Genomic DNA, 21,021 nt, shown 5'->3' on the forward strand with positions numbered 1-21,021 from the left:
GTCCTCTGCATTTTACCCATCTGTGTGAACACACACACACACACACACACACACACACAAGTGAACTAGGGGCAGTGAGCACACACACACACCCAGAGCGGTGGGCAGCCAACTCCAGCGCCTGGGGAGCAGAGAGGGTAAAGGGCCTTGCTCAAGGGCCCAACAGTGGCAGCTTGCCGAGCCCGGGAATCGAACCCACAACCCTGTGATCAAAAGCCCAGAGCTCTAACCGCTGAGCACCACTGCCCAAGTCAGTACTGTACAGGAAGAAAACTGTACAGTTACACAGGAGCATTGCTGTGAGGATTTGATTGCATTCAGCAACAAGTTAGTGAGGTCAGGATGTTGAATGATGATCATCACCCCACCTCATCATCCCCAACTCATCCTAAAGTACTGGATGGAGCTCCTCCACCATCATTCCAGAGAACACAGTTCCTCCACTGCTCCACAGCTCCTCAATGCTGGGGGGCTTTATACCCCTCTAGCCCACGCCTGGCATTATTAGGCAGCATGGAGCCAATAGGGTCATGATGTTGATCTGCTCCAGAGAGTCCTATTCTATTGGCAGTACTTCTTCTCTACACTGACTCTACAGGAAACATTATAAGTGTTATATTATGGATACATGGAAAAGTGAATGGTCCAGAAAAGGTTCTGTGTGGAAGAGTGTGTGTGGGAGAGGAGATCCAACCCTTGTCTAGCATGTTCACTATGTAGGGAGTAGGGAGTTAGCTTAGCTGGCTAGGTGTGGAAATGCAAATTTTTGCTTTTATTTCTGTTAAATTTATTTTCTTCTTTAATCTTTCATCTGTGTTTATTGTAGATGCTGGTGTCTGTTACACGTTTACAACTCAAATAAAATTCTGTAGCCAGATATTAAAGCAAACAAACAAGCTAGCTAGCAAACAGGCTAACAAACTAATTAGCTAATAAGCATAAGTTAACAGTTTAGCCAGCCAACGTTGTTATAATTAGCTGGCTTTTTCCAGTGTACTGATGCGAAGTGCGTGTTAATTCCTCCAGTGCGACTGCAGAAGGTGGAGCGCCTGTGCACTATGTAGGGAGTAGGGAGCCATTTGGAACGTAGCCGCGGTGTGTGGGTCGTTCGCCGGCCGCTCGGTTCAGCGCCCTCTACCGGTGCGGAGGGTCGAAGGCGCTTCTCTCACAGTCGGCTTCGAGAGCTCGGCTCGTCAACAACTCCAGAAAACTTTCAGTTTATGACTTTCTGAAGTCTCCTTTCTGCGAACTCCCGTCTTGCTCTCGCCGCAGCCCCCGTCCAGCTGGAAGGTGTGTGGTGTGCAGTGCTCCCGCCGCGCCTGGGCTGCCTGCAGCGGTCAGGGCAGTTAGCTTAGCTGGCTAGGTGTGGACATGCTAACGCTGTTTCTGCTGGATGCTTAGCTGGACTCCAGAGCTCAGTCTCAGCTGGAGGTAAATAATCAGGCTGATTAACGAAAACACAGGAAAAGTATCATATATTTACTGCTCAGCGGGCGAGTGAGCTTAGTGGTGGGGTATAGTAGTAACCAGGCTAACAGGCTAACAGGCTAACTAACTAATATTAAGACTGAATGGAGAATGTAATGGTTTAATAGACTTTTATTAAAGTGTGTGTGTTTGTTTGCAGTGGTACTGAGTGAGCTGCAGGGGAGCAGAGCAGAGAGAGACTCTGGGAGTACTGTAAGTACTGTAAATACTGTAAGTACTGTAAGTACTGTAAATGGGGAACAGCGCTCTAAAAGCCCATTTGGAGACTTCTCAGAAAACTGGGGTCTTTCAGCTGACTGGAAAAGGCCTGCAGGAGGTAAACACACACACACACACACACACACACACTCTGATTACTAATAATCAAAATAATAATAATAATAACACAACAGCACAGTTTCCTTATCTTTAACTATCTACACCATGATTATTATATTATGATTATGATCAGAGCAGTTCAGCAGTTTAGATGGTTTGGTAACTTTTATCAATAATTAATAAATAGTTCTGATCAGAGGAGGACGGGTCGGCTCCCCTGAGAGTCTTGGTTCCTCCCAAGGTTTCCTCCTCCAGCTCTGAGGGAGGTTCTCCTGCACTGTCTCTGTTGGGGGTCTTTTTTTCTGTCTTTTACTAATGACTGATTATGTAAAGCTGCTTTGTGACGACAACAGTTATAAAAAGCTATAAAAATTCATTAGACTTGACTTGACTTTCTTCTAAAGTCAAGGGTATTAAAAGAGGATTTGATTGTATTCAGCAACAAAACCATTAGTGAGGTCAGGACCCCACCCCATCATCCCCAACTCATCCTAAAAGTGCTGGATGGAGCTCCTCCACCATCATTCCAGAGAACACAGTTCCTCCACTGCTCCACAGCTCCTCAATGCTGGGGGGCTTTATACCCCTCTAGCCCATGCCTGGCATTAGGCAGCATGGAGCCGATAGGGTCATGATGTTGATCTGCTCCAGAGAGTCCTATTCTATTGGCAGTACTTCTCTACAGGGACTAGACAAGCTGTGTGTGTCAGCAATGGGTGCAGCGTACAGTAGCTGAATGCATTTGTTAGAAGGGGTGTCCACAAACATTTGGACACACAGTGTATATTGATAGATCACTTTAGTTGCATCTGGTCGCACCAGTTGCCCACTCTCCTTTACCGACTGTATTAAAGTTTAAATGGATTGTTAACTATGAAATTGCTGCTATTATTATTATTATGATTATTATTACTAGCAGCATATCTATGATTAGAGCAGTACACCTGAACACAATGACAGTCTTATATACAGCCACATATATACATAAATATATAAATAGCTATGTAAGCTGTTATTAACAATAATAATCCTGTACCTGTTTGGTGTCTGCAGTTCCCAGAGGAGCTACAGAGGCTGGCTGGAAACCTGCGGACAGTTGATCTGTCCAACAACAAAATAGAGGTGCTGCCGGCTTTCGTCGGAGGCTTCCAGCAGCTGAAAAGCCTCACCATAAGCAACAACAAGCTAAGTACGTAGAGTCTAATTTAATGTCCGTAGTGTTAACTGTGGTATATTGAAGTCTGAAGAAATATCCCAAATCAGAAGGGAGTTTTTCATCAGTTATATTATATTTTAATCAGTATTATATTAAATTAAGGTCTTTGGTTCTTGGGGATCTGCAGATTTTTAACAAACAATGGAGAACATACATGTTATGATTAACATTATGAAAATAACATGTAATCAAAATAAAGTAAATTCATTAAGGTCGACCAATCAGAGTTCAGTATTATATCTCCTCCTCATACTCAGTTCATCATTCATATATAACTGAGTTAAGCCCATTCAGAGGTGAGGAGTCCCTGGTTTGTTGGAGCGATGTGTTAATAACGGAGGGGTGTGTGTGTGTGTGTGTGTGTGTGTGTGTGTGTGTGTGTGTGTGTGTGTGTGTTTGTGTGTGTCTGTGTTTACAGCCAGTCTTCCAAATGACCTCGGGAAGCTGAAGAAGTTGGAGACTCTGGTGTTGAATGGGAACCTACTCCACCAGCTCCCCACCTCTTTGGGCCAGCTGAAAGCCCTGCGTACCCTCAGCCTCTCCGGGAACCAGTTCCGGGAGTTTCCCGGTGGTCTCGGGACCCTCCGCCAGCTGGATGTGCTGGACCTGTCCAAGAACCGCATTCAGGCCGTGCCGGCGGAGGTGTCTGAACTGCAGGCCATTGAAATCAACCTCAACCAGAATCAGGTGACCACAAACAGGGGTCCCTATTTTTAAGGTTTATCAAGGAACAGAACCCAGACTGTAGGCAGTGCAGGATATTATGGGAATGGTGGGAATTCAACCTCTGAAGCAAAGTGGAGCGGCTGGGGTTGGGATTGACAGACCTGTTCTGTAGAGTTTGGGGGATGTGAACCTCCTCAGCTTGGTAGTAGCTAACGGACGAGCAGATATCATATATTTAGAATATAGGGACTCAAAGGAGTGGCTGGGCAGACATTGGTGATGTAAAGAGGGCGGAGTCCGTGACAAATTATGCAAATTTGGAGTGATAGGAACCAATCAAGATGTTGTAAGCTTTATCTCCAGCACTGTAAAACAGTTCTCCTTATTTAGTTCCTAGCTACACTATATGGACAAATGTTTTGGGACACCTGCTCATTGATTGTCTTTTCTGAAATCAAGGCTACTAAAAGAGCTGATCCTGCTTCTGTTGGAGTAACTGTCTCTACTGTCCAGAGAAGAAGACCTTCTACTAGATACTGGAGGAGGAGCATTGCTGTGAGGATTTAATTGCATTCAGCAACAAAAGCATTAGTTAGTTAGAGATGTTGGATGATGATAATCACCCCACCTCATCATCCCCAACTCATCCTAAAAGTGCTGGATGGAGCTCTTCCACCATCATTCCAGAGAACACAGCTCTTCCACTGCTCCACAGCTCCTCAATGCTGGGGGGCTTTATACCCCTCTAGCCCACACCTGGCATTAGGCAGCATGGAGCCAATAGGGTCATGATGTTGATCTGCTCCAGAGAGTCCTATTCTATTGGCAGTACTTCTCTACAGTACATTTGCACATCTGTGTCAGCAATAGATGCAGCTTAATGTAGCTGAATGCAGTAGATGCAGTGCAGGTCACCAGGCTTTCTGCAGACTGGCTGATTTGTGTGTGTGTGTGTGTGTGTGTTTCAGATTTCAGCTCTGACGCCAGAAGTGTCCCGCTGTCCCAGACTGAAGGTGCTGAGGCTGGAAGAAAACTGTCTGGAGCTTCTCTCCATCCCCACCTCCATCCTCACAAACTCCAGTGTCTCGCTGCTCTCTCTGGAGGGAAACCTGTTCGAGGTGAAGAAGCTGCGGGACCTGGAAGGGTATGAAAAGGTGAGAGAAGGTGGAAGTCGCTTCACTGTGCACCAGTTTCTCTGACATCACATGTCTTTTCTGTGTCACAGCTCGTGTGTGTAGGCCTTATCTTTACCCACATGTTAACACTGACCTAGTTTTGTTTTGTCACGTTTCTTTGTAAGCAGCAGGAGGTCCAGTCTAAGCTAAATGCTGTTCTGAAGTTAGTGTTCTAATTTAAACAGAAAGGATCTGTTAATCTGTGATGTTTCACCTCTAGTGTGAAGTGTCCCAGCAGCGTTTTAACGTTAGAATTAGGGCTCAGTCTGTCCCACACCATGTGGCTTTACATCAGAAAAAATTAGTCATCAGCAAAATCGTCAAAGAAAGGAAAAGCTAAAGTATCATTTACTGACATAATTAAAGCCCTGCTCTGTAATGTTCATATGACCCACACGCTCACTCTGACAGACTGTAATACACTACAGGAAGCGTAGGGGGCGCTCTATAATGCTCTGTAATGTTCATATGACCCACACGCTCACTCTGACAGACTGTAATACACTACAGGAAGCGTAGGGGGCGCTCTATAATGCTCTATAATGATCATATGATCCACACGCTCACTCTGACAGACTGTAATACACTACAGGAAGCGTAGGGGGCGCTCTATAATGCTCTATAATGATCATATGATCCACACGCTCATTCTGACAGACTGTAATACACTACAGGAAGCGTAGGGGGCGCTCTATAATGCTCTATAATGTTCATATGATCCACACGCTCATTCTGACAGACTGTAATACACTACAGGAAGCGTAGGGGGCGCTCTATAATGTTCATATGATCCACACGCTCATTCTGACAGACTGTAATACACTACAGGAAGCGTAGGGGGCGCTCTATAATGCTCTATAATGCTCATATGATCCACACGCTCATTCTGACAGACTGTAATACACTACAGGAAGCGTAGGGGGCGCTCTATAATGCTCTGTAATGTTCATATGACCCACACGCTCACTCTGACAGACTGTAATACACTACAGGAAGCGTAGGGAGCGCTCTATAATGCTCTATAATGATCATATGATCCACATGCTCATTCTGACAGACTGTAATACACTACAGGAAGAGTAGGGGGCGCTCTATAATGCTCTATAATGTTCATATGACCCACACGCTCACTCTGACAGACTGTAATACACTACAGGAAGCGTAGGGGGCGCTCTATAATGCTCTATAATGTTCATATGATCCACACGCTCATTCTGACAGACTGTATTACACTACAGGAAGAGTAGGGGGCGCTCTATAATGCTCTATAATGTTCATATGACCCACACACTCACTCTGACAGACTGTAATACACTACAGGAAGCGTAGGGGGCGCTCTATAATGCTCTATAATGTTCATATGACCCACACACTCACTCTGACAGACTGTAATACACTACAGGAAGCGTAGGGGGCGCTCTATAATGCTCTATAATGTTCATATGATCCACATGCTCATTCTGACAGACTGTAATACAGTACAGGAAGAGTAGGGGGCGCTCTATAATGCTCTATAATGTTCATATGATCCACACGCTCATTCTGACAGACTGTATTACACTACAGGAAGAGTAGGGGGCGCTCTATAATGCTCTATAATGTTCATATGACCCACACACTCACTCTGACAGACTGTAATACACTACAGGAAGCGTAGGGGGCGCTCTATAATGCTCTATAATGTTCATATGATCCACACACTCACTCTGACAGACTGTAATACACTACAGGAAGCGTAGGGGGCGCTCTATAATGTTCATATGATCCACACGCTCATTCTGACAGACTGTAATACACTACAGGAAGAGTAGGGGGCGCTCTATAATGCTCTATAATGTTCATATGATCCACATGCTCATTCTGACAGACTTTAATACACTACAGGAAGCGTAGGGGGCGCTCTATAATGTTCATATGATCCACACGCTCATTCTGACAGACTGTAATACACTACAGGAAGCGTAGGGGGCGCTCTATAATGCTCTATAATGCTCATATGATCCACACACTCATTGCTATATGGTTGCTTGGTGATATCTTAAGGATGATCCATCTGCTCAGCTAACTCTGTCCCAGCTAACCTTCTTAGATGGTCCCCTGTTCACCATGTGGCTGATAGAGATACAGTATTTCTGTGTGTGTGTGTGTGTGTGTGTGTGTGTGTGTGTGTGTGTGTGTGCTGTAAACAGTGAATGTTTAAAAGTGAAACAGGGCTGATCTGTGTGTGTGTGTATTTAAAATAGAGATAAGAGGTTTTTGGAGTTGTGAGGGGATTTTGAGAGCAGGATCAGAATAAGGAGGTGAAAGTTCAGGAGTTCAGGATTAGTCTGACTCTAAACTCCTGAAGCCATAATGCATGCTCTCACATGAGCTGTAAAAATAACCCGGCCTCTCTCTCTTTCTTGCTCTCCCCAACATTCTCACTTTATTAAATTTAAATAGCTTTATTGTTGGCATTAATTGTAATTAGCAGATGTTGCCAGCATTGAGGAGCTGTGGAGCAGATGAAGAACTGTGTTCTCTGGAATGATGATGGAGGAGCTCCATCCAGTACTTTTGGATAAGTTTGGGATGATGAGGTGGGGTGGTGATCATCATCCAACATCATCTTGTTGCTAAATGCAATCAAATCCTCACAGCAATGCTCCTCCTCCGAAATCTAGTAGAAAGTCTTCTTCTCTTGGACAGTAGAAACAAGAAATGAGCAGCTGTCCCAATACATTTGTCCATATTATGTATGTTCTATTTAGAAATATGGGTCAAACCTGTTATTAATACATTTGTACAAACTAGCATATCATAAACAATTGTATAATAAATGAGCAGGTGTCCCAATACTTTTGTCCATGTGGTGTATATGTTACTTTAATGGTATTTATGTAGATATTTTTTTTCTCACAGTACATGGAGCGCTTCACTGCAACCAAGAAGAAGTTCGCTTGAAGTCCGAAATGCTGCCCTCTGGTGTCGGCTGTCTGAGTTGCGCTGCACTGGGCAGTATGGGTATGTGTGGCACCGTGTGTCTCTGCCTGCACAGGCTGGGTGAGGAACGACACGGCGGAGATAAACTGCTTTAATGCATGCTCAGGCTGCAGCACGGGGTCTTCTGCTGTACAGCCCACTTCAGTTACCGTGCAGGAATACCTGCGTAACGTCTCACACGCCTCTTTCTCATTTACAGACGTCGTATAACCACAGAGAGCTGTACGCATTTACACCAGCTGATAGACTACTGTATATCCCTGCACACAGTGTAAACTCCGGACAGAAGCTTTCATTAGTCCTTAATAACGCTAAAGATGACCTGCTTAAAAAAGCTTATTTCCCCTTTAATACAGTGGTGTGCAAAAGTGTTAACTTGACACTCGTTAAATTGTTTAAAGCGCCCATATCCCACATACTATTTTATATATATATATATATATATATATATATATATATATATATATATATATATATATAAATATTTTCCACCTATACTTTAACTATTCTGTTTTACTGCACCTTTCAGACTGATGTGAGTAAATTACCTCCGTTCGGATTGGTTTCCCTGAATAGTATCTCATTCAGTCCTAAAACACTACTTAAACTTCAGCAGGAATGGGTGGAGCTAAATTTATATTTTTTGTGACATCACAAAAACAGTAAACTCACTTCTTTTTTTTACAGCTGTTCCTGTTGATGTCTCCATGATATGGGCTCTTTAAAACTGTGTAAAAATCTGTATAACATCAAAATAAACCCCCATAAAGTCAGTGGTCAGTGAGAGTGTCTACCTGTAATTAACTCTTTATAACATTAGAATAAACCCAAATAAACATAAAGTCAGTGGTCAATGAGAGTGTCTACCTGTAATTAACTCTTTATAACATTAGAATAAACCCAAATAAACATAAAGTCAGTGGTCAGTGAGAGAGTCTACCTGTAATTAATGTTTATTTGTGTTTATTCTAACGTTATATAGAGTTAATTACAGGTAGACACTCTCACTGACCACTGAGTATGTTTATTTGGGTTTATTCTAATGTTATATAAAGTCAGTGGTCAGTGAGAGTGTCTACCTGTAATTAACTCTATATAACATTAGTTAGGAGAGCACAGGTTTGGGTGCTGATCTTCTCGGTGAACTCCAGACACTGTATGGATGTGGTCAGTTCCAGCAGCAGCAGCTCACCTGATCTACTGTAATGAAGGCCTGGTTAGATAAACTAGGGGCTAGAGGGGAAACTGGGAATAGTGGTCTTCCTCTGGAGGGGAAACTGGGAATAGTGGTCTTCCTCTGGAGGGGCACTAAGGCAGCCCTCACCCTCCTGACCGTCACACTGAAGTGTTTATATCTGGTTATTCTAATGCTGGATTAAATAAGGCCTCTGTGCTGTGGGACTTTTGCTCAGTACTCTGTGGGGGTTTATCTACAGGAGGGGGTTCTGTCTGTGCAGCGTTGCTGAGCGAGAGCGCGCTTCACAGTTACTGAAACTTGCTTCCTGATTCTTTTCCTCCATTAGAACCATCGCTCAGAAGAGACCGGGGATCATTTACCTGAAGGAAACACTCGCACACTGTTATTTTCAATAGGAGAGCAGTCATTTCAGTAAACGCTTACCTTTAAAGCGATAGTCTGGCAGAGGCAGTTCAGGTTCTAGATAACAGTGAGTCATCCAATTAGCTCCAAGCTCAGTCAGAGTCGGGGGTCCGGTGTGAATCTGAGCTTCACTGTAGAGAAACTGACCCACTCTGATCTCTCTACAGTGGAGGTGAATGGAAGCAGGCGTCGGTTGCCATGACTACAACACCACAGATACAGCCCATAATTTATCTCCTATCCAAACCCACCAGTGCAGCTACAAGAGTCTTCTGAGTTTTATATGGAGTGATGATGATGATGATGATGATGATGAAGGTAAAATAGTGAATAGAGAATCTGAACTAATCCAGTTTTCTTTAGGGACTACTTTCTGTAGCCGCACTACACCCTGCAGCATGTATCCCTCCACCATTTTAATGATCTGATTTTAAAAGCAGGTTCTAGAGCCAAACTCTTCTCAGAACTCTGGTAGAACCGTGTCTCAGGCATCAGGCAGCGTCTTCATCACCATTAGGTGAAGAACTTTCTGTGAGGAGCTTTTATTAGAGCTGCAGACGTCTGCTTCCCTTCACCTCCACTGTAGAACTCCAGCTCCAGCGGAAATTATCTAGAACCCAGCGTTTCTCACCCCCACTCTGACTGAGTCTGTTCACATATTAGCTGTTAAAGGGTTTTTTTTGTAGAGAAATGGGTTGAAATGATCTGTGGTAACTGGAGAACTCTGGAGGTTCTCTTTGAAGGAAAGTGCTCATTAATCCGCAGTGCTGTGGTTCTCTTTCGACTCCTTTCTCATTAATATTCATTACTATTGTTTTATTATTATTGTTATTATTATTATTATTATTCTTTGATCATTTCTAGCTTGAATTTGTTTCTGTTTCCTTTTCCAGATGGGAGATGATGTTGTAGTGTGTCAGACTGAATGTGAGAGGATTGTAATTGTGAATATTTATTTTGTAATAATTGTTTCTCTGTACTTGAACTGAGTGAACGAGTCATTATTACTGTTAGAGAGGTGAGGCAGCCTCAGCACGCTTCTCCAGACTTCAGAGCGAGGGCAGAACTCTACGCCTTGGGTTGGTTGCAATGTGTTTGCTAGTTAGGGGTGAATTACTGAACTCTATGCAGTTGTGTTGGAGCTGAAGCTGCAGGTTGATTTAGCATTGCTGATTTTAAAGGCCTGCAGTGCAAACCAGCGAGTGAAGCACAGCCTGGGTCATAGCGCCAGTGTCCAGTCTGGCTTTTTCTACAGTTATTAATGATATGCTAATTTGTAGGGGTGTAACAATACCAGGTCGGGCCCAAATTATTTGTATTTATATATAGAGCATGCACAGTATGGACAAAAGTATTGGGACACCTGCTGATTCATTGTTTCTTCTAAAATCAAAGCTATTAAAAGAGCTGATCCTGCTTTAGTTGGAGAAGCATTGCTGTGAGGATTTGATTGCATTCAGCAACAAGAGCGTTAGTGAGGTCAGGATGTTGGATGATGATCACCACCCCACCTCATCATCCCCTCCTCAACCCCTTCCAAAAGTACTAGATGGAGCTCCTCCACCATCATTCCAGAGAACACAGTCCCTCCACTGCTCCACAGCTCCTCAATGCTGGGGGGCTTTATTATACCCCTCTAGTCCACGCCTGGCATTAGGCAGCATGGAGCCAATAGGGTCATGATGTTGATCTGCTCCAGAGAGTCCTATTCTATTGGCAGTACTTCTTCTCTACAGGGACTAGACAAGCTGTGTGTGTGCATTTGCATGTCTGTGTCAGCAATGGGTGCAGCTTAAAGTAGCTGAATCTATTCATTAGAAGGGGTGTCCAGAAATATTATTATAGCTGATTTAATGCATCATAAAATTACTAAAATTTAATAAACCTTAAAAATCACAAATAGCCCCCAGCTGTTTGAGGGTGGGTGTGTCGAAAGCACAAGCCCCACCCACTTTCAGACAGCATTGCTCTTATGGACTAGTTTTGACAGCAGACCTTTAGTAGTTGACTACTTTGAGGACAATAAAGAATAAAGAGAAAATTGAGGACAAATAAATGTGATGGTGCGCTCAACTTAAAGTTTGATTTTTGTAAATAAGAAAATATAAATAATAAATATTGTAAATAATAATGTAATATTAATATTGTATTAAAATGGCCCCATATCAGCCCGTCCCTGGACATTGTTACACCCCTTAGTAGTTTGTCCTTTTTACTAATCCTGTGAAATCCATGTTATTTCTGTCCCTGTTGACACTTGATGTAATTGGACTTTACTGTTAAAGCTCGTCAGCAGGAGGTGGGGCTGCAGCCTCCGGACAGAATACCAGTATTGTGATTATATTGATACACATGTGATATGAGTTATATTAAAACACTCAGATGGAACAAGATTAAAGACTTGTTTCAGTTATTTTGACCAAAATTACAACCGTGATTGGTTTTGAATGCTCACAGCACATCAATACTGACTAAAGGCTTATTTATTTATGTATGTATTACAGCTCCTCATACCAAAGATTGTATATAATGTTTATTCCAGCTGTCTATGTCAGGATTGTAAAATACATCATAATAATAACAATGTACTTTATATAGTCTGCCCTAGTTGTTAGCCAGTACGAGTACTAGTTGTTACGACCATTAAATCTGATATTTAACTCCAGTAAAATCAGGAATTTCTTCAGTTATTCAGATGATTTATTCATTCATTTATTTATTTATTTATTTATTTTAATTATCACCCTGCCCAAAGATTATACAGACCATTGTTTTCCTTTTATTTGTTCAGTGATAGAAAAAGAAACAGTACTATGAATATAAAACATCAGCATTTTGTGGAGGGTACAGAGGGGTGAGGCGTGCTGTAGGATGGAGATGTTCACTACATGAAGATCAGTAAAAGATAAAGCGGAGGAGGCAGGACGGAGCTGCTGATCCACTAACACTGTTTAAGACGTCTCGGACGCTTTCTGTGCAGCAGCTGGTTCTAATGCACTTATTAAACAATACAACAAAACAGCCTGGCCAGCTCACACTGGTCAAACTGGACCAACCTGACCAAACCAGTCAACCAGTATGACCGAAACCAAGCTGGTCAAGCTCAACCCTTAGGGAATGTTTCTCACTGTGGTTTAGCTGGTTTACAACCCTGGTCAACCTGACCAGCCTAGACAATCAGTATGACCCTGTTTAACCATGCTGATCGACCAGCATCACCAAACCCGACCAACATTAATGCAAACACTGCGCTGAGGAGTGTGACCAGTATGACCAGCTTTTCTTACCAGTACAGGTTATTTTTTTTAACCATGACCAGATTTTCAACCAGTTTGACCATCAGAGACCAGCGAAATCTAGTGCTGAGCTGAGCTTTTCATAAGGAACGGCAGACATTCGCTAGATTACAGAAAGCGCTGTAAACGGCCTCCGCCACCGCCGCTAAACTAGCTTGTGTGCTAATTCTTAGATAATGCTAGTGTTTGTTTTTTTTACATTTATTTTATGATTCATATTTGTGATGTAAACGTTTACACAAACCCAAAATCAGTTTGTATGTGTTTGTATTTTACTGCAACAGTTTGGCAAAAAGTTTTCCCTTTACACGCCTGTAGCATAGCTACAGCTAACATTAGCTAGCAGCCTCCATGTTCTAGATAACATGTTCTAGAGAAGCATACAGTGTCAGAAAACCTGTCATCACGTCTGTTAGAGGTTGCTGAACACATCCACACACGCTGAGGAGAGCGTGGTGATTTGGACATAGTTAGCATCATGCTAATCTGCACTACTCAGCTAGCCACGTGAGCCTCGTAGCTCCAGCGCAGAACTAAAGATTAGATTTTCCACCAAAGTATGGCTTTAATATCAATAAACCAGAGTAACACTATTCCGGCAGGCAGCGCGGGAGAGGAGTGTGTTTACGTAATGTAGAACAGGACAATAATACTACTACTACTAATAATAATAATAATGATGATGATAATAATAATGAGGCAGAAATGTAGAAAAGTATGCAAATATTCAACAAGCACACAACAGGGGTCACAGATGAATACAAAAAGTACAAAAATCATCTTATTCCTCACAAAAACAATATCTGAAATAATCTCATCGGTTCTGAACCTCGTTTAAGCCACCAAAAGTCTAATTTCATTAAAGGAACAGCTCGTACAATCTGGCCTCCGTTTCCCGAAACATCGCTGAAACAGACGGACTGTTTTAAAACGGACACTGGACATAAAAATGGCACCATCCAACGTTTCCCTCCGACATATTTAAAAATTAATAATAATAATAATATGGAATATTATGGAAGAAGGTCTTCAGTTGGGGATTCAGGTGTGTTTGATGGAATATTTGCCCTTCTGAAGCTGAGAGATGTAGAGTTTGGATTTGCTGCCGTCCACACGCTTATACCAGACTTCATCGTGGTTGATGGTTGTTATTATGGCACTATAGCGAGAGAGAGAGAGAGAGTGAGAGAGAGAGAGAGCGAGCGAGAGAGAGACACTGTAAAGCAGGAGCTACAGTCGTCAGTGTTGTTTATATCCACTAATAATTCGGGAGTTTAGTATTTTAAGTTTTAAAAAAGGGCAAAACAAGAAACAGAGACTTCACTAGACTGAGAGAATATAAACACTGTATAATTAAAGAAATGCATCCAGTCATGCTGCGTTATTTTCATGCAAAAACCTTGAATCTCCAGAACAGCAGCTTTACAGGAGGAGGAAAAAAACCCTTCCTAACCTTCAGTGGAAGTTAATGTAACTGATCTATTCATTCAAATAGTCAATGCAGTGTTAGTGGGCAGGGCTAAGCTGTGGTAGGCTGAATAGGTGGAGATATGCAAATGAGTTTAAAAAGAGGCTGATTGAACAGTTTTGTTTCTGTATATAGACCGGGGGACCAAGGGGTGTGGGATTTTAGGTCTGTAGGACTGGGGGAGTGGGGGAGGGTAGGATTGTAGGACTGTAGGACTGAAGGACTGGGGGAGTGTAGGATTGTAGGACTGAAGGACTGGAGAAGTGTAGGATTGTAGGACTGGGGGAGTCGTAGGTGTGTAGAACTGTGGGACTGGGAGAGTGGAGGACTGGAGGACTGGAGGACTGGGGGAGTGTAGGACTGTAGGACTGGAGGACTGGAGGACTGGGGGAGTGTAGGACTGAAGGACTGGGGGAGTGTAGGATTGTAGGACTGGGGGAGTGTAGGATTGTAGGACTGGGGGAGTGTAGGACTGAAGGACTGGAGGACTGGGGGAGTCGTAGGTGTGTAGAACTGTGGGACTGGGAGAGTGGAGGACTGTAGGATTATGGGACCCCACCATCCTTTAGCACATCTCACCTTGATGGGTACTCATCCTTCTTGTCTATGCAGATGGTTTGGCCCCGGCTGTACCATTCTCCATCATAAAAGAGCCGCCCGTCCTCGGAGCGAGCGTTATGCTGGTGCTTTTCACTCTTGGAAGAAGGAACTGCAGGAAGTGAGAGAAGGTTTTACTGTTCTGATGTAAAGCTGAAAACCAAACATCTGTAAAACCCCTCCTACACTGTAGAAACCGCCGCCCCTCCGTGAGTAAAGAAGCACTTTTATTTCATCTGCGTTCATATAAACCTACGCCTGGCAGGGGGGGGCACCACAGTCACCCCACACTGATCCAGCACCTTAATCACATATTAAATATACATATGCATTTTAATACTGACTGAACTTTAATAAGACCACAATGAGGGCAGAGCTTTACCTCAAAATTACAGACAGGGAGAAAAAGGGAAATATCCAACAGATCATCATACATACATATATTATTATTATTATATATTTTATTATAAATTATGAATGAAATCTGATGAAATACTGTAGTATTATGTTAAAAGCTCTAATATATTGGAAATAAAAAAAAATTAAAAAATCCTTTTCAAGTGAAAGAAGCACACACACAAAGAAATTAAACCAATCTCAATCAGATCTGAGATTCCCACCCCTCAGGTAGACTGCTGAGATGTAGTGCGCACACACACACACACACACACACACACACACACACACACACACACACACACACACACACTAGTAAACTAGAGGCAGTGAGCACACATACACCCAACTCCAGCACCCGGGGAGCAGAGAGGGTGAAGGGTCTTGCTGAAGAGCCCAACAGTGGCAGTTTGCCGAGCCCAGGTATCGAACCCACAACCCTGTTATCAACAGCCCGGAGCTCAAACCTCTGAGCACCGCTGCCCCTCATCTGCATAGACAAGAAGGAGGAGTATCCATCAAGGTGAGATGTGCTAAAGGATGGTGGGGTCCTCCACTCCCCCAGCCCTAAGATCCTACAATCCTGTGATGCCCTACTCCTACGCCCCCCCCACTCCCACAGCCCTACGCCTCCCCCAGTCCCCCAAAAGGTGGACAGTCGTTGATTTCAGGTAATAAAATCCCTGACCGCTGGGGGCTCTGGGGCTCAGACCATCACAACTCACCATCAGGTTTGACTCTGTGGGGTCCCAGCGTGGCCATGGCCTGAAAAACAACCAATATTAAACTGGGTGTAAACACGTGCTGATCTGAGGGAATCTGTAATATTTACTATATGAAAGCTGTGACCGTTCACTGACCTTTCTAATGGCCGTCCAGTCCTCCAGGATATCCAAGTCCTGCAGCATGTAAACAATATACGGGCGTATGAGTGTTAAGAAATACAAGCGGATCCATCCTCAACAACCAACAGTGCATCAGTTTCACGACTGATCGGACAGAATTAAAAGGATATCAGAGACGACGACAGGCTTTTTCTTCTTGTCTGGACTGAAGGGATCTTTCTTCTTGTTTTTTCTTGACTGCAGTTCATCGTTCCACAGTTCTGCCCAGAACACAAATAATTAGAACCACAGACATCAGAAAACTGACAAAATGTAACGGAATTAATGTCTAATAATGTTGTATTAATAACGCAGACAAGATATTATATTATTATTATCATTTTCTTTGTCATTAATATTACTATTATTTTTAATAACAATAATAGTAATAATAGTATTAGTAATAATAATAAATGGCTTTATTTATATAGCACTTTTGTTTAACAAAAGAAAGGAAGTAACACAGAATAAAACAGAATTCTAAAAATGTTAGACATAGTAGTAAACTAAAAAAGAATAAACTAAAGTTTAAATAAAAACTTTTTATTTTTTATTTTAAAAGTTAAAATAAAATAAAACATTACAATAGTGTGTATATATATATATATTTACTGGTATTACTCAATAATTATAGTGTATGAATTATATTGTCGCTGTCGTGCAAAAAACCTCCTTAACGTAAAATGATGAAAAAACATAAAAACATCATTTCTATTGGTCTATTCATCATCTATTGATGATACAATAACAACTGTCAGATTTACATTCTGGAGAAAAATCAAAAACTGCCAAAACAGAGATACAAGGTACAGAAATGAATATGTAGAAATAATATTAATTAGGGCTGGGCGATATGGTAAAATACTATATCACGATATTTAAAGACTTATCACAATACACGATATTTATCACGATACATGTAATCACAGACTAAAGACTTCAGTATCAGATTCTTATAAACTGCTGTTCAGATCCTCTCCTGTACTGAATCCAGTGATTTCTACTCTATAACATCTGCTTCATCTAATGAACCCTTCAGTCTAATCACACTGTTAGTAATGAGCAGTGTTTATTAAGCACTGACGATATTGTCATATTGCCCAGCTCTAATATTAATATCACAGCTATTATTAGTATTAACTAGTACTAGTTAGTATTAGTAGTCTGTACCTGAGGTAATGTCTATACTGTGCCGGTCTTCCTCCAAACGCCTGATTTTCTCCTCCAGTTCAGTCTGAACTGTATCAAACAGCAGCAGCTTTTCACTCTGACAGAAAAACAGAGTAAATACAGTTTTCTTTGATACACTTCAAACACATCTCCAACATACACCACTTTAATAATTAACTAATCAATTAATCAATCAATCAGACGATTCAACTCCCTCTGAAACGAGTCTAACATCCATTCTGCTCTGGCGGAGGAGCTCACCTCCCAGTGCTGGAAGGCTGCTTGAGTTTCACAGTCATATTTATGCTTCACGGACTCCAAACACAGCTCTCTGTAGATACCTGCTCCAACAAAACACACCTCACCAGTTAACCAGAACCCAACAGTTACAAAAACAAAACACTGTACTAATAATTAATAAATACATCATTTCATATTCATAGGAGAGCTAAACAATAACAACACATTAACAACAAAACTGTAATACTGCTGCAGCTGCGATCATTCGACACCCTGCAATTTAATAAAACACGCCTGTGAATCAGTGACGGGGTGGGAAAATTATTTATTTTTACTAAATTAATGAATCAGAACACCCATAGAAACTCATCTGGAGCTGTGATTGGTCAGGATAATCACTGCACACACTGAATTTGCATATTGCAGCCTTCTGCAATATCAGTATTGCAAAGACTAACATAATAACAATTGTAATGAACAACACTGTGCAGCGCTAAATCACATCAATCACATCCAATCACATCTGTTCACCGATTCTTTATTGGATTAGCAGTGAAATCACAGTCTGTACACAGTGCTGTTTTAGCTGTTATGAGGAACGTCAGACTCACCCGCAACTTTAGTTCTGATCTGCATGTTCTCCTGAAGATTCGCAAGAGGTTCCAGGTACTCAGGAGCCTTCCCGGACATCACTTCTTGAAGTTTGGCATCAACCTGACTTAACCTCTCCTTATACAACCTGCAAAGCACCACAGCACTGGTCAGCTTCTGCATAAAGATCAGAAATCATGTGCAAAAGCTTGGAAACGTCTGGTCAAACATCCTCTACAGAGACGCCCTGCTATACTCTAATACACCATTACTGTTCATTTACTGAAATTAACAGATTGGAAAATAACAAAATAGGAGCAATGCTGTAAATAAATAGAAACAGTGTTGTAAAAATGTGTGGTAGAGAATTTAGCAATTAAATTAATTAAATACTTACTGATCTTTTAGATCTGTGAACTGCTTCTCCAGGTTAGTCATCTCATCCAGGCACTCCATCCTCCTCCTCTCGCAATCTTCATCATCCATCTCTGCATGAACACAAAGCTGAGCATCAGTAACTACATCAGTAACATCACTGCTCGCTGACCCCAGATGCAGTTGTAGCTGGATTAATGTAATTGTGCAGAGTTTTTGACATGACACAAATCTTAATTAAATTAAAAATAATAATAATATTAATAATAATTCGGCTTAGTTTCCATGTATAGACTGTATTCCTTGGTTTACACCTGTGTTTACTCACGACAACAAACTCTTATTTTGAAAAAGTGAGGAACGCTCATTGGTTTTTCATAATAAGAGCCCTTTAATAGTCCGGGTTAATGCAGAAGGTGACTGTGGGGGTGGAAATGTTAGCTCAGGCTCACAGTGCTGGAGTATTGGTTCAGTTTTTGGGAGTAAAACTAATAATCACTCCCTACCTGAGCTCTCTCCATCCTCAGACACAGACGAGCTCTCCGTTTCCTCTTCATCCGAGCTGCTGCCCTCCTGCTCGGCGTAGTCCACCTCCATCTCCTCGTGGTTGGTTTCTTTCTTCTCCTTGGAGTGCACCGGCATTTCTGCCCTCTCTGCCCCTCTCTCCCCTCTCTCCCCTCTCTGCCCCTCTCTGCCCCTCTCTGCCCTCTCTGCCCTCTCTGCAGGCGGTTTGTCTGGGCTTCCTCGCAGCTGTGAGCCGCTGGGTCTCTGGCTCTTACCGCCTAATGTTCAGAGATTTGTCGCTGGAGAAAGAGAAATAACCCGTCGCCCTTCGTCATTCTCCCTCTACACAGCCGCCGACATCGATCCTAACTGATAAAAGCTGCAAACTTTCCACTTGTAACTAATTACTGCTCGATTTCCCTCCAATGTTTTGCTAAAACGCTTCTGCCCGAAGCGCTGGATGGGGGCTCTGGCGCGGAGTGTGCTCCAGCTCGCGACTCTGGGATTTGTAGTTTTTAATCTCTTCCTGCTCTCCTCAGTGCAGCGCAATGGCGCTTCATAGAAAACTACAATTCCCAAGAGCTTCCCCATTCTATAGACAGCGTGTTTACAGTTTTTCTTTACAAGGCTGAAGCGGTCAATCGATGAAGGATGGATGTTTGTAGTTTCAATTATTATTATTATTATTATTATTATTATGATGATCATTAAATAAACAAACTTAATAAATACGCTTAAAATTGATAAAACTGCCTTTTAGCCCTAAAAGGGAAAACCTGCACTAATGATGATAGCTTTAATCTCTTTATGTAAATTAGCTGTTTTAATTAAAGCAGCTTGTTATTCTGAACCATTTATTCATCGTATTTATTATTTAAATTTATTATTTAAAGAATTTGATTCCTAGTTGTTCATGTAATATCATCTGACATTTTTTGGTATTATTATTTATTATTATTATTATTATTATTATCTAAATTACCATAGATATATTCATATATTTGTTGATTTTAATTACAGTAGTGTACATACATTATTAATTTTATTGTTGTTATTGTTGTTGTTGTTGTTGTTGTTGTGCAAAGCAAAGCTCGTCCCGGACTCGGATTTTTAGTGCAAAAGTTAAGCCATCCTTCCCCTGTGATCCAAACACCCAACCAGCCGTCTGGGATCACAGCAACCACACTGCAACACTACAGCATCTCTTAGCAAGACCATATCAACCACCTGGTGTACCATAGCTCCTCATAGCAACTACATGAAACACTATATCTGGGATACCATACCAACCATCTAGAAACATCACAGTGTGTACCATAGCACCTTCAAAGCAACCACCTAGCAGCATTATAGCATCCACTAGCCAAACAATAGCAACCACCTGAGATACCATAGCAACTTCATAGCAACACTATAACACCCATCTAGGAAATCCATAACATCAACCTGGGATACTATAGCAACCATCTTAAAACATCATACCAACTGCCTAGCAACTCCATATCAAACACCTGGTATACCATAGCAATCACCTGGCATACTAAATCAAACACTATGGCAACATCATAACAACTGTCTAGCAACCACCTAGCAACACTATACGCACTATATAAACTAACAACATTAAGACACCATAGCAATCACCTGGAATACCATAACAACGTCATAGCAACCACCAAACAAAATTATAGCAACCTCCTGGAATAGCTTAACAAGCATCTAGCAACTACCTAGCAACCCCATATCAACCACCTGGTATACCAAAGCAACCATATGGCAACAATGTAACAACTGCCTAGCAACAACCTAATAACACTATAGGCACTATAGGAATCACCTGGAATACCATAACAACGTCATAGTAACCACTAAACAAAATTAAAACAACATCCTGGGATAGCTTAGCAAGCATCTAGCAACTACCAAGCAACCCCATATTAAACACCTGGTATACCAAAGCAACCATATGGCAACATTATGACTGCCTAGCAACTACCTAGCAACCCCATATCAGCCACCTTGTATATTATAGCAATCACCTGGCATACTAAACCA

At 42.0% G+C, this 21,021-nt stretch overlaps 2 protein-coding genes across 3 annotated transcripts; one reads left to right on the forward strand and one right to left on the reverse strand.

Annotated features, from left to right (window-relative positions):
- The first annotated feature begins 1,150 nt into the window (after positions 1–1,150).
- lrrc57 (leucine rich repeat containing 57) lies at positions 1,151–12,100 on the forward strand. 2 transcript variants are annotated; one of them, XM_072688945.1, is made up of 6 exons: positions 1,151–1,431; positions 1,628–1,804; positions 2,860–2,995; positions 3,441–3,709; positions 4,657–4,842; positions 7,765–12,100. In XM_072688945.1, exons 2-6 carry the CDS (start codon positions 1,721–1,723, stop codon positions 7,804–7,806), a joined length of 717 nt encoding a protein of 238 aa, XP_072545046.1. In that variant the 5' UTR covers positions 1,151–1,431; positions 1,628–1,720; the 3' UTR covers positions 7,807–12,100. The 2 variants fall into 2 exon arrangements, with proteins under 2 accessions (XP_072545046.1, XP_072545047.1); XM_072688946.1 differs by having other exon boundaries at positions 1,151–1,290.
- Positions 12,101–12,211: 111 nt separating this feature from the next.
- Positions 12,212–19,648, reverse strand: brms1la (BRMS1 like transcriptional repressor a). Its single transcript, XM_072688944.1, has 10 exons — positions 18,969–19,648; positions 18,485–18,575; positions 18,108–18,235; positions 17,518–17,597; positions 17,257–17,353; positions 16,218–16,307; positions 16,063–16,127; positions 15,928–15,967; positions 14,789–14,918; positions 12,212–13,900 (listed from the first exon to the last, which is right to left on the reverse strand). Exons 1-10 carry the CDS (start codon positions 19,102–19,104, stop codon positions 13,783–13,785), a joined length of 975 nt encoding a protein of 324 aa, XP_072545045.1. The 5' UTR covers positions 19,105–19,648; the 3' UTR covers positions 12,212–13,782.
- Positions 19,649–21,021: the final 1,373 nt, after the last annotated feature.

The sequence above is a fragment of the Salminus brasiliensis genome, chromosome 10, assembly GCF_030463535.1.
Source record: "Salminus brasiliensis chromosome 10, fSalBra1.hap2, whole genome shotgun sequence".
NCBI classification, from domain to species: domain Eukaryota; kingdom Metazoa; phylum Chordata; class Actinopteri; order Characiformes; family Bryconidae; genus Salminus; species Salminus brasiliensis.

Bases quoted from the DNA above. Each gene is read 5' to 3' on its own strand.
- brms1la (XM_072688944.1), bottom strand. From the start codon at position 19,104: ATGCCGGTGCACTCCAAGGAGAAGAAAGAAACCAACCACGAGGAGATG. The intron at 18,576-18,968 runs GTAGGGAGTGAT...GTGTTCATGCAG, and splicing joins TGAGGATGGAGAGAGCTCAG to AGATGGATGATGAAGATTGC. The intron at 14,919-15,927 runs GTGAGTTGTGAT...CACTTCCTGCAG, and splicing joins CCACAGAGTCAAACCTGATG to TTCCTTCTTCCAAGAGTGAA.
- lrrc57 (XM_072688945.1), top strand. From the start codon at position 1,721: ATGGGGAACAGCGCTCTAAAAGCCCATTTGGAGACTTCTCAGAAAACT. The intron at 2,996-3,440 runs GTACGTAGAGTC...CTGTGTTTACAG, and splicing joins CATAAGCAACAACAAGCTAA to CCAGTCTTCCAAATGACCTC. The intron at 3,710-4,656 runs GTGACCACAAAC...TGTGTGTTTCAG, and splicing joins TCAACCTCAACCAGAATCAG to ATTTCAGCTCTGACGCCAGA.